The sequence below is a fragment of the Aplysia californica genome, unplaced genomic scaffold (assembly GCF_000002075.1).
Source record: "Aplysia californica isolate F4 #8 unplaced genomic scaffold, AplCal3.0 scaffold01133, whole genome shotgun sequence".
NCBI classification, from domain to species: domain Eukaryota; kingdom Metazoa; phylum Mollusca; class Gastropoda; order Aplysiida; family Aplysiidae; genus Aplysia; species Aplysia californica.
The window spans coordinates 142,434-155,170 of NW_004798403.1; the positions used below are offsets into that span (position 1 = coordinate 142,434).

The following is a 12,737-nucleotide window of genomic DNA, read 5'->3' on the forward strand; positions in this document are numbered from 1 at the left end:
TTTCTGTTAGTGATCAATACCACGGCTACAACAATGTTACCAAAATTGTCCAAATTACTGTAGATCTAGGTCCCAATTAGTATCACTAAAAGAGCACCACCAAAAAAAAGACTAGTCAAGATTACAGTCCATGACAGATGGAAAAATATTTATTGTTAAAAGAGGTTGAAAATTTTCGTGGAAAAACTTTCTCGTATGTTGCTTCTGACAAAAATTGTACATTCACACAGATGGTCACAGTACAGTGGAATCCTGTTATAATGAGAGGAAGGGGACCTGTGCCAAATGTCCGTTATAGCAAGATACTCGTTATATGGGATCCAGTAATAAATTCAAGGGAAATAGTAAAGTATGCTTAAATCTATGAGTCTGGTTTTCGGTTTATTTCTTTTTGTAATCTCCCCTGATAATGATTTGGTTCAACATGACCTTTAAGTCTTACTTGATCAAAAATCGAATCAGGTATCTTTCTCTAGCGCTAGCGATGTTGACAGTTCGGCGTTGGCGATCAGAAAGAAAATTCTCTAGGCTAACTCGCCCATTGTGTTGTCCCCTACCCCACCACACAATGTGGTGTGTTCCATCTGCTTGCACACAATGGGAACGTACCACATCCCGTCCACGTCACACATTCGCTCTGTCCGTCACAGTACAGCACTAGGACCTCTCCATCCCCGCATCGGAGAAGTGACAGGCATGGTAGGCCTAGATAATCTAGACTAGGCTGGCCTATCGCACGATGCGTTCTGCTTGTCTGTGCACGCCACACTCTCCCCACTCATTCGCTCCGCCTTCATTGTTGGCACACGTGGGCTCTCCCATTCTTTGTTTCGCAAGATAACCAACAAGTTTCACACTGGCAAGGTTTTTACATGAATAAATGGCATATGCGCTGTGCACAGTAGCAGCTGTATTCCGCTGTAACCGACTCACGTGTTTGTCTGATTACGTTATATTAGTATTTTATGTACAAAGATAAAGAAGTGTTTTTATAACAGACTTCTCGTTACTTCAGGACTCGTTATAAGTGGATTCCACTGTAGTAGATACTTCAGGCTGGGACATAGGAAAAATTATGGGAAACAATTCTTGGTTGAAAAAACTTTCTTGGAAAGGCATGCCAAAGCAAATTTAAAAGTTTACACAGTTGGACTCATTAAACCCGAGCGACCACTCCATTCCACAAAAACTTCAGTTCAATCAAGTTGTTAAAAAAAATCGTTTCTGTCAAACCATAGCAATCATTCCAGGGTAAACGAGTTAATGCAAACGAGTTGATGCATAAAAAATCCAGCCTTCTTTGTGTTGCTGAGGAGCGATATAGCTCATGGCAAGTCAGTGCCACGAAGCCATTCTTTCCCCCCGAGTACACATAGGGTCAGAACCAGGCTGTATTTTCAGAGTTGAAGCGAACTACACAGTTTGTATGCGACATCGGACTGACTGTCTAGCTGCTGTCATCGAGAACGAGGAAGAAGAAGAACCAGGCTGTATTTATGGTTAGTGACAAGAGGAAGGCGGTGCCAGGGAAGAACGTCACCATAGCACAGATAAGTACTTCATCTAACAAGAGTCAAGTCATAAGAATATATCATATGTATATAAAATAAAGATAGATCTATATAACACCTACACAATTAACTGTAAAAATTGGCCGAAGCATTCAGACTCAAACACTTACAGAAGACACCCGTCACTTCATAAAGCCTGCATGCATTTCACAATTAAATAGAAACTAATTTTTTAAAATTTATAATATCAACATTTAGAAATGAAATGGCCACTTACATAAAATAATCTAGTCTCGTCATTTAAAAATGAAATAAGAAATTTGCATCAAAATGATGTAATACAGTAATATCAACCTGGTTGGTTGAGCATTTATATTTACGCACATCTCAAAATGCAAAGGATACATGGACAAGGAATCAATCTGCATCTTTGATAGCACGCACATGACAGCTTGAACCCCACAAGGAACTACAACAATTTGCTCATAACTTTCTGCATTCCACACCATTCCCCAGTGCAACTTCCTTAATTTTAGTAAGCAGAAACATCTATATCAAAATTGTAGAAAAATTAAAGAACTACAGTTTTAAGACGACAAGTTGAGAAACCAAAAAAAAAGTAGCAGAATAAAACTTAGGTTTTTTTCCTATCATAACATCACCCCATAAAAATATTTATAGAATGCTCTCTGAATCTTAAAGTTAGAAAATCCACATGTGGGATTACTGTGAGGAAACCTATTTCTAAAAATTATTTGTTTAATCAATTTCTTTTTATTTAAAGTGAGTGGTCTCCAATCACCACCTTCATCTGTGTCACAATGGTGTTTTTCCCGCTGCCTCAGAACAGTCTCTCTTCAACTTCCGACAGACCTTTTTCAGCCACAACATTTAAATGTATAAAGATTCACATTGTACAATTACAATCCCAGGTAAGAAGTGTGTCACATACGCAATAGAAAAATAGGAAGGAATCATAGATGGAATGTAGACGTAGCCAAAAAAAATAAATAATAATGGCAAAAGTGACTGTCCATTAGATATACTTGGCAGAGACACATAGCGGAAATATTGCTCATCTCATTCTAAACTTGACTTAAATTAACGAGAGATCTCCACCCGGATTCTCTCCTCCATCACAGAAAACTGCCAAGTTCCGCTTTCAACAGGGATGTCCGATGACAGTCGAAACTTCTTACGGATCAAACTTTCGACCTTCTGTCGTTTGGGTTGTTTTTGCGACATCTCATAGATCTTCTGGAAGAATGGGTTGTGGATGACCGGTTGATACTTGGCTAACAGAGCCCTAGAAATAGCAACTGCATCTCCTGGAGAGAAAAGAATCATTTGTTTGAGAAAAATGCAGCACATCAACACAAAAACAGCCATTTACTATCATTTAGTGACGAGGAAAAAAACCCACGATGGACAGGCAGAAAAGACAACAGGATAGAAAAAAAAGTAGGACCCATCAGTAGCAACCTCCAACCACCTGTTGAAAACATTTGAAAAGTCCCTGCCTAAGAATTATAAAGTTCTATCGGACATTATTAGCCGTTTTGAGTTACTAAGACCATGAGGTCAGAAACCAAATGTTCTATTTGCTGTTTCAAAATCGTAAGATTATTCAAGAGTCATGATCAAGATATTCAAAAAATTGGATTTGAAAAAGCTTGGCATGTTTTGAAACACAAACATTTTTATGTCAAATTTCTCGAAATTGGGTATTGAGCAGAAATAATTTTGTAATTCTCAGGTAGCGACGTGATTTTTAAAAAAGGAACGAAAGGGGACACAGAATGAGCTGTAAATGTTTTTAATGCCCCATTGACACAATTTAAATATTTAGTGAGATGACTAGTTTTCATCCCACCACTGAGAGCCAACTGCAATAGACTGGGACAGTTCCCAGGAAAAAAGAACAGAAGGGGACACTTGATTGTTCATCCTAAGTGAGGATAAAACTCAATTAGTTTGCAAGCAAAGAGGAAGTGATGAGCCCAACTATTACGCCACTGATGCTGCTGGATACATTCATTGGCTATCACACATTTAATTTGAATATATATAAGAGTGCTATGGCACACAAACAGGTCATATAAGTACAGCGTATTATCTCAATGAGAGATTGATTCGCAGAACTCAAATTTGTACATACACACATATGCATATGGACAAAGGACTCAAATTTGCACACACACACATATACATAAACATATGGAAATAGAACTTAAATTTTTACACATATACTTATACATATCGTCACTGCGCTAGGTTGGCAGGTGCTCTGGTGTGGTTTGCTCCTTCTTTCTTATCAAACATCTATCTTCCTTATCTCCCCTTCTTCTATTTTATGTTTGTTACTCTCTTGTAACACCTCTAATCTTCTGGCGCTCATATGACTTTATGCAGTTGCGAGCGCCGTAAAACCTCTACTAAAACTTTAAAAAAACTAAGAGTTAGCAAAATGGCTTAACTCAGAGTTGTGCCAAATGCAACAAGCCTTTCATTTTGTTTGGTGGTACAAAATCATTCTGTAAAACCAAAGCAAAAATGCACAGGCAGTCAGAAAAGAAACATGCATGGCAATTTGTATGATTATTAAATGATAAACAGTCCGACTGTCTAGAAAAATTGTTTTTCCCATTTACCTCAAAAGTAGCAAAATTGAGATGTGCCATTTTGCAAGCACATTGACAATATATGTACATAGAAGTCAAATTTGTACACACACATATACACACACACACACACAAACACACACACACACACACACACACACACACACATGACCAAGTGCAGCCTAGCGGGTACGGTACCTGTGGGTTCCGTAGGGTACGGGTACGTGCTCACAGTCCACGGAGTCTCCACTTGTGCCATAACATTCTTGTTGAAGATGTAGCCATCAAATCTGCTTCCCTGGAGGGAAAAGAAAAGACACAACAGCATTTCAAAAGGAGAAACTCCAACAATAGATAGTTACAGAAGCATATTCTCAGTTTTGAAAGCATGAAATTAAATTGTAAATTAATTGTAAATGTTGTCAACGTCCCCGTTGACACAAATTAGGAAGTTTACAAGGAAAGCTGCTTTCACCTTGCCTGTCAGTCAGCGCCAACCCAGTTGATAGAGACACTTTTATTTTTAAAAAGGAGCAGGGGGAGTTGCCATTAGTACAGGTGCAGGTGATTGACTTAAACAGGTTGCCATCAGAGCAGGTTCGACTGTAGCAAAAAGATGTACAATGCTGTTAACAGTTTTCATTTAGCAAAGTGTGACAAGAAAAATAAACTACAATGTAATTTATCTTTTTCCTTCTTTAAAGAATCTAAAGACCACTTTATATCAGTCTGAAATAAGCCAGTACAGTAGAATATGTGAGCGACAACCCCTTACATTTTTGATGAGCTGGGTGAGCCAAGTGGAGAAAAACTCCCATCGTGGTTTGTAATAGCTGAGGAAATACAATAAACATACAGAAATAAAAAAGACATAAGGTTTTCAGTAATAATAATTCTTTAAAACTTGATTCCATACAGAGCTCAACCACAAAATAAAACTCATGGAGAACTTAGGACTTTTAAAAATCTAAATCACAACAGTTATTTGACACAATCCTCATACTAGAAGGAAAGTACGTTATATTTTGCTATGCATAATTTCAACTAGTTGATAGCAAAGGTGAGAATTGCAAATTTTAAAAAATTATGTTGGAAAATGCATGATCTGCATACAAGGAGGCTCAATATTCTGCAAAGATGTCCTACTTTCTTTTTCCAGATAAATCCCATTAAAACCGGTCACTAAAACATGCACATCATAGCCCAACAATCAAACCTAACTAGCGTAAAGTTCAGGCTATTGAGCGCACCTGTATATAACTTTAGCCAAACCAAATAAATGTTTTGAAAATCAGAAAATTTGAAAAGGGGGGGGGGGGGGTGTTGGAAGTTGAGATAAAAGCAGACAGAAGATAGAACATGATTAGAAAAGGAAGTGAAAGGAGAAGATTGTTATTTTTTCTATGTTTTTTTTTCCTAGAAAAGAGAATTTCACATTGCTGTAAGGATTCGAACTTGGGATCTATAGAAAGAGAAGCGAATACTGTACCTTTAGACCATGAGAGCACCCTGAGTTACAGAGTAAGTTAAATGATTTTTTTAGGTAAACTTTTCTAAAACTTATTTCAGAGTCGATCTGATTATCTATCCATCTAAACTTTTTTCCTTGTAATATCATCATGCTGGTGTATATTGATGCTGCTATTTCAAACTTGTGTTCTATTTCTGTAAAAGTACTTCATGTTTAAGTGGGTGTGTAATACCAATATTTCAGTACCCCAGGCTATTTGCCGTGTTGCATTCATACCGATATTTCGGTACAGTGGGTTCAACAGGTTAAAACTTTTCGCCATAAAGCACTTACTCTGCAACCACTCCGGCCCACTGTTTGGAGGCATAATCAACAATCTGAGGACAAACGGTCAAAGAGGTTAAGTTTAGAGAAAAATAATGATAAAATATGATTGAAATTGTCTAAGAAGACCACCTATACCAAAGGAAAAAATAAGTTGTCTTAGACAGGCGGACATGCCAAACAGTGTCATTAAAATATAGAAGAAAAAAAAACAACATGAGGAGTGAAGTGAGAAGAAGTTGTTTGTGCAGGTGATTGTCTTGGCCAGGTGGTCATAGGAGCAGGTTCAACTTCATGACTAAGAATCAATTTTGATTGACTCCATCAGCATGTTCAGCACGTTTAAAAGGACACTATGTGAAAATTTTTAATATGATATCACATTTATGAAAAATTTACGAAAATGTCACCAAAAAGTTTGAAAAACATCATTCCTAGAAGTTGCAATTCCTTTTTTTTTTCTTTGCCATTGTATTTTGCCACATATATATTTGTTTATATAGGTAATGGTGGCGCGGGAGAGAGAGAGAGAGAGTTTTTTTTTCTTTGCCATTGTATTTTGCCACATATATATTTGTTTATATAGGTAATGGTGGCGCGGGAGGTAAAAGGGAGAGGGGGGGGAAAAAAGCATACATCTATCCCATTACTTCTCTCCACAAGAAATTTAACAGAGAGATGTTGCGAGAGACTGACTTACCCTTCCCTGATCTGACTGACTTACTCATCCAGCCCCCACAAACTGATCTCCCTTACCTCCCCGTCAGGCCCCCACAAAGTGATCTGGTTTCTGGCGTTGTACTCCAGCAGTTTGGTCTCGTCTGCGTCAGTTGCCCAGGACTTGGCATCAGCGATCCAACCACCCACCAAGAAACGATCATTGGCACTGAGTACGTGATCCATATCGGCCAACAGGCCACTCATTTTGACCCCGGCAGCTCTGCACAAAGATATTGGTCTGGGTATGAGTAAAGTGAAGCATGCAACACAATAATGGTTGTCTTACACAATAATGGTTGTCTTACACAGGTGGCAGCTCTGCACAAAGATATTGGTCTGGGTATGACTACATTGGAGCATAGCAACACAATAACAGTTATTTGATGCACGGAAAAAACAAGACAAGACAGGCAGATGGAAATGACACAGGAAACAAAAGATGCAGGACTTGCCAGTGGCGCCTTATTAAAACCACCTGCAAAGGACAATTGTGTCACGACATGGTGGAATCAGGTGCTTGTTAATTCTTGGGAATATAGAATTATTGACATCACTTTGAAGCTCGTTCATTTGTCTTGCTTTGGATGAAAAAAATACCCATCTATCTTGAACAGAAGTCGAGATACTTGCGACTGAAGGAAGTTGGGGTCACCTGGTTTCAGAAGTAAAACTAGCGAGAGAATGGCTGCCAAAGTTTAGTGACTTCCATGGCTTGATAGTTCTTGAAAACTTAGAATATACATCTTTTTTGTTCCTATAATCAACATCTTTCCGAAGGCCTACAATCCGCACCAAAATGTGTCGGCATGAAAGGTATTGAGTCAAAGATTAAAAAATTGATAAAAATTGCCAGACTGGCAGAAAATTTCAGTATTTTGAAGAGTACCTGATTTCACACTGATGCCTCACAATAGCAGGTGTGGTTGAAGGAGAACCACTTAGACATGTTTAATGTCCTTTTGAGAAACCAGCATAATTGATTCAGTCTCAAGTGTAAACAAAAAACAGTCTATTAGTCTATTCAAACATCTCTTGCACAGAAAAAAAAAGCAGAGTCAAAATTCTCCGAGACAGCCACCCATTGGCAGGGGAAAAGGCAACTGGTGGCCATCTCACAGTGTAAAGTACAAATATTATAACCAGCAACCAATATTCCAACTCAATAAGGCGAAAGAAGAGAAAAATCATCAACATTCGACTTACGGTGCAAAGTACACAGCTATTAAAAAATGTAAAACAAGCAAGGGAGAGGAAATGGGAAGTGCCAGGTGTACAGGTGACAGGTAGTAGTCTTCAAGAGGTGGCCATTTGTACAGGTGACAGGTAGTAGTCTTAAAGAGGTGGCCACTTGTACAGGTGACAGGTAGTAGTCTTAAAGAGGTGGCCATTTGTACAGGTGACAGGTAGTAGTCTTAGTTAAAGAGGTGGCCATTTGTACAGGTGACAGGTAGTAGTCTTACAGAGGTGGCCATTTGTACAGGTGACAGGTAGTAGTCTTAGTTAAAGAGGTGGCCATTTGTACAGGTGACAGGTAGTAGTCTTACAGAGGTGGCCATTTGTACAGGTGACAGGTAGTAGTCTTACAAAGGTGGCCATTAAAGCAGGGTGGACAGCATCTGTTTTCCTGTACAAAAAAAATTGTCAACATCTGACTCACTGAACTCCCGCCGAGTCATTTTTCTGGAAAGCAGACATCATGTCGAAGTAGTAGTAGAGGGAGATAATCTGCAGGCTGTTCCTGGTCACGTCTGTGATGTCGTACTGGAACAGTTGGCTCCCCGCCAGGTCGTTGGACGCGTTGACAAAACCCTCCCAGGCCAGGAAAAGGTCTCTGGGTTTGTACCAGATCTGAGGGGTGAATCAAAGTGGGAGTTAAGAGAAGCACACCAACACAATCATGGTCATTCAGTGTTGGGAAACAAGCGGGGTTTTATGGGGGTATTTTTGGTAAGTGTTTTAAGTAGGACTGGGCAATGAGTCGATTTAGCAAAATTCGGATAATATGTTAGTACACCTCTTCGGCAAATAATATGTTATGAACCGCTTCGGCAAATGGGTTAGAACCTCTTCAACAAACGGGATGACATCACTTCATCAACAAATGGGTACACTTACTTCGGCAAACGGATCAGGAAAGAGAGTTTGGGGTCTGAATTCAGATAATGTTTCATTGAGAATTATCTGGTTATCTGGATAGTTTATGCGGATTTTCCCCACCTCTAGTTTTAAGGCCTTCGCAACAGCATAAGGTTGTACGAGCACACAGGACACATTAAAAATTTTCTTTTCAGTTTGGTAGGATTTAATTTTGAATTTTGCCCCAGTGACGGCCGAAGCCTGCTCTTATCAAATTTGGACAACCAAGGGATTTTTAACGAGCGCAACTTGCACATCTGATCTACGAGATTTTTTGCACTTATCCAAGAAGGCTAGATGTTAAATATCACCTACCATAAGATCAGGGGTGTGACTGAAAGACAGAAGTACAGAGCCAAGGAATAGCAGTTGAAAGGCAGTGGAAAGAGTCAGGAGCCCAGAGGAGGGAGCAAAGGAGAGAGGGGGTGTAGGGCAGAAAGTGGAGACGAAATCAAACGACAGAACATGGCTATTAGAGAGCTAGAAAGGACGTGTTAGGTTTCAAACCCAGGATTTATTGAAAGAGAGGTGTAAACCGTTACCTCAAGACCATGAGAGCCCCCCCCCCCCCGGAACAGTGTTTATAATCTATTTTAGCAAGTATTTTATGACACCCGCAACACAATTCGTATAAGTGCCGAAGATTAGGTGTTAGACAGTTAGAAGCACAAAAAGAGGAGAGATAATGACAATGATTGTTTCATAGGAAAGGAGCAAACTACACCAGCGCCAATAATCCACAAGAAACAGAGAAACAGACATCACAATAATAAAAAGGGGAAGAAGAAGGAGAAAAATAATAAAAATAATGAAAATAATCATTATTACTATTATCATTATTATTAATATCCAAAATGTACGGCCCCCACTCCCTGTGGCTCTAGGTTCTAGGTGCTTCAACATGAATTCCATTTCTGGTTTTCCTTAAGTTTAACTTTTAACAATAAAAAAAGAAAGAAAGAAGAAAATGTCTTAAAAGTTAAATAAAGAAAAAATAGGGGAGAAAAGTGGTTATCTTAGACAGATGGGTGTCTTAAACAGCGTCATTATAATTGAGAAAAAATGCAAGGAAATGCAAGGGGGGAGTGGGAAGTAGCCATTTATACAAGTGACTTCTTTGGTCAGGTGACCGCTGTTCAACTGTCTGAGAAAACAGAAAACGGTCCAAAGTAAATGACTTACAGAGTACGAGTTCTTTGTGGATGGACGTCTCGTCAGGAACACTCTATCGTTGTCATGGTGACCATCAGAACAGTTGTAAACAGTTCCCTGCATGATGATAAAGAAGGCTACATGAGACAAAATTTGACAATCATTCTTTTACCTTCATGAGAATAAATGTGATGCAACGTGGTGAAATCAGGCGTTCATCAAAATAATGAAATTGAAGGAAACAACTTTTTTCTTCCAGTGTGGCAATTTTTATGGAATTTTTATTATCAGGCTAAACTCTTTTATGTCCATTTAAAACAACATTGATTGCTGTGTAGCTTTCACTAAAAAAAAATGTTTAACAAAGAAAAAAAAAATTGAGTTTCCAAGGACTCTCAACCTTTGAAAGTCACTAAACTTTGGCAGCCATTTTCACTCTAATATAATCTTTGAAACCAGGTGGTCCCTATCTCCTTCAAACGCAATGTCTCTACTTCTATTGAACATAGATGGACAATTTTTAAATCAAAAGCAAGGCAATTGAACAAGCTCTAAGATCAAACCAATAACACCAAAAACCAAAAAATTGACAAGAGCATGATTCCACTGCGTCATGACACAAATAAACATAAAAGAACACGCTACATATGACAAAATTAGACAATCACTGTTCTACCTTTGAGTGAATAAAGAAATAATGGTGTGAAACATCAGAACTCATAGATGACTCTAAAATTTAAAAATAAAATAAAATGAAGCAATTAAAATTCTAGTTCTATTGCTCCTAGCGGGAAATCTCCATTTACAAATTTAAAAGCTCATGACAGAGGACTAAACTTCACATCAGCTTAATCATTTGAGCCACGATCCTAATTTTATCTAAATCCTGGCCCCAGAGCATCCAGGTTATGGGAGAGAGCACTTCAGTGTGGAAAAAAAGTCAGTATATTAGCACAGAACATGATACTTTACTTTTCCGATCCAGTGACCATTAGGGTTCTAGCCCTTCGGTCTGGCACAGAACGTGATCAAAACGCGTGAAAGGGTGCAGACATGTTGGTATCCCTCAATAGCACGCGTAAGTTTAAAAGGAACAATAATCTTACTACTAATGGAGCTAAGGCCGAATTTTGCGAACAGTATATTCTCCGAAACTACAGAATGAAAAAATATGAAACTTTGCCACTACCCATAACTTGAAACGTAGTGTTGCACTATTGTATTTTCATTAAGATCAAATGCGTAAGAAGAAAGCCCATTTTAAGTTAAATTCAGTCCTTTGGTAGCGATCGCCATCATTTGCTTCGACATTGTATATTCACTGCGGAGTGCCGCCTGCGCCAAAGGATATTTTTGTGTTCAATTATACATTAAGAAGGTTTACGGAAATTCCCGGTTTCAATCTCACGCCTTTGACCGTCTTCTCACAGTGGGTTTGGAGCGCTCATAGAAGAAGAAGAAGGAGGAAGGAGGAGGAGGAGGAGGAAGGAGGAGGAGGAGGAGGAGGAGGAGGAGGAGGAGGAGGAAGAGGAGAAGGAAGAGGAAGAGGAGGAGGAGGAGGAATTAGAGTAGGAGTAGAGGGAGAACAAGAAGAAAAAGAAGGAGAAGAAGAATCAAGTAGTAATACATGTTACAAAGTGGGGACTTTTTCGTTTGTTACCCTACTTTGGGAGAGAGAGAGAAAGAAAGAAAGAAAGAAAGAGAGAGAGAGAGAGAGAGAGAGAGAGAGAGAGAGAGAGAGAGAGAGAGAGGAAGAGATTGAGAAGGCCAGAAAGCACTACAGAGGGAGGGTGGTGAGAGTGACAGGGAGGGTGTCGTCGAAAGCGCCTAGAGTAGCCTGCCGTAGGCCTACTTAATGTGTTCATGGGTCAAAGCCAAAGGTTCTGCCAATCGTAGCCCGGTTTACGCCCCGCATGTAGTAGTATGTGAGTGTATGTCTAGATCTAATAGCTAGATCTAGATAAAACATCATGAAGGTATTGAAAGTAGATTTCTCCTGCAGTGTATTTAGCGCGCACGCCGAAGGATGAGTGTATTTTGTGCACAGTGTCTAGATGAGATCTAGAATCGAGATCTAAATCGAGATCAAGAAGAATCATGAAATGAAAGTAGAATCTAGATCTGTAATATTTCGATAACCTATTATTGAAAGTGAATTTTTCTTGCTGTGCATTTTAGATTCTAAGATTTAGATCTAGGCTAGATCTATATGTGAATCTTAGATCGAGATCAATAATCATGAAAGTATTCTTGAAAGTGGATTTTTCCTTCTGTAAATAGATCTAGAAATCTAGGCCATCTGTGACGCCTGTCAGTTGTTAAAAATGTGAATTTCTAAACTTAGATCTATCTATGGACCTAGGCTCCTTCTTTGAATTATTGGCCTATGTCTTTATAATCCATCGAGATCTAGAATCTAGATTAGGTTCTTCTAGGAAGCAACAATTGGCATGTAGGCCTAACTCTTTTTTTTTTAAAGTGATAGAGCTGGAACTTTAGGAGAAAATGCCCCGTCTTCGAAGAGAGGGAAGAAGCCTTACCTCTAGAGGTAGTCAAGAGGGGGTGCTACATGAATAAATTCATGGTAAAATATTTATGTTTTGTTTCTTTTCTGTTTTCAGCCTTTTTCCTCTTCTTAACTTTCCTAATACTTCTTCATTTTTATTCTGTTCGTAAAACGTTTACTTTTACTAGTAATAATAAAAACAATAACAATCTCCGAGGAAAATCATCCTCACTATTATCCTTATTTATTCTTATAATTATTTTTATTTTTTAAATTATTATTATCATTATTATTAT

At 38.7% G+C, this 12,737-nt stretch overlaps 1 protein-coding gene across 1 annotated transcript in view; it reads right to left on the reverse strand.

Moving 5' to 3' along the window:
- Positions 1-467: 467 nt before the first annotated feature.
- Positions 468-12,737, reverse strand: part of LOC101853276 (alpha-N-acetylglucosaminidase) — a gene marked incomplete in the record, with an annotated part of 28,150 nt that continues 15,880 nt past the window's right edge. The window contains 7 exon segments of the mRNA XM_013090076.2: positions 468-2,839; positions 4,331-4,430; positions 4,908-4,965; positions 5,937-5,980; positions 6,684-6,867; positions 8,305-8,495; positions 9,966-10,052. Of these exon segments, the coding sequence (XP_012945530.1) occupies positions 2,613-2,839; positions 4,331-4,430; positions 4,908-4,965; positions 5,937-5,980; positions 6,684-6,867; positions 8,305-8,495; positions 9,966-10,052 (891 nt within the window).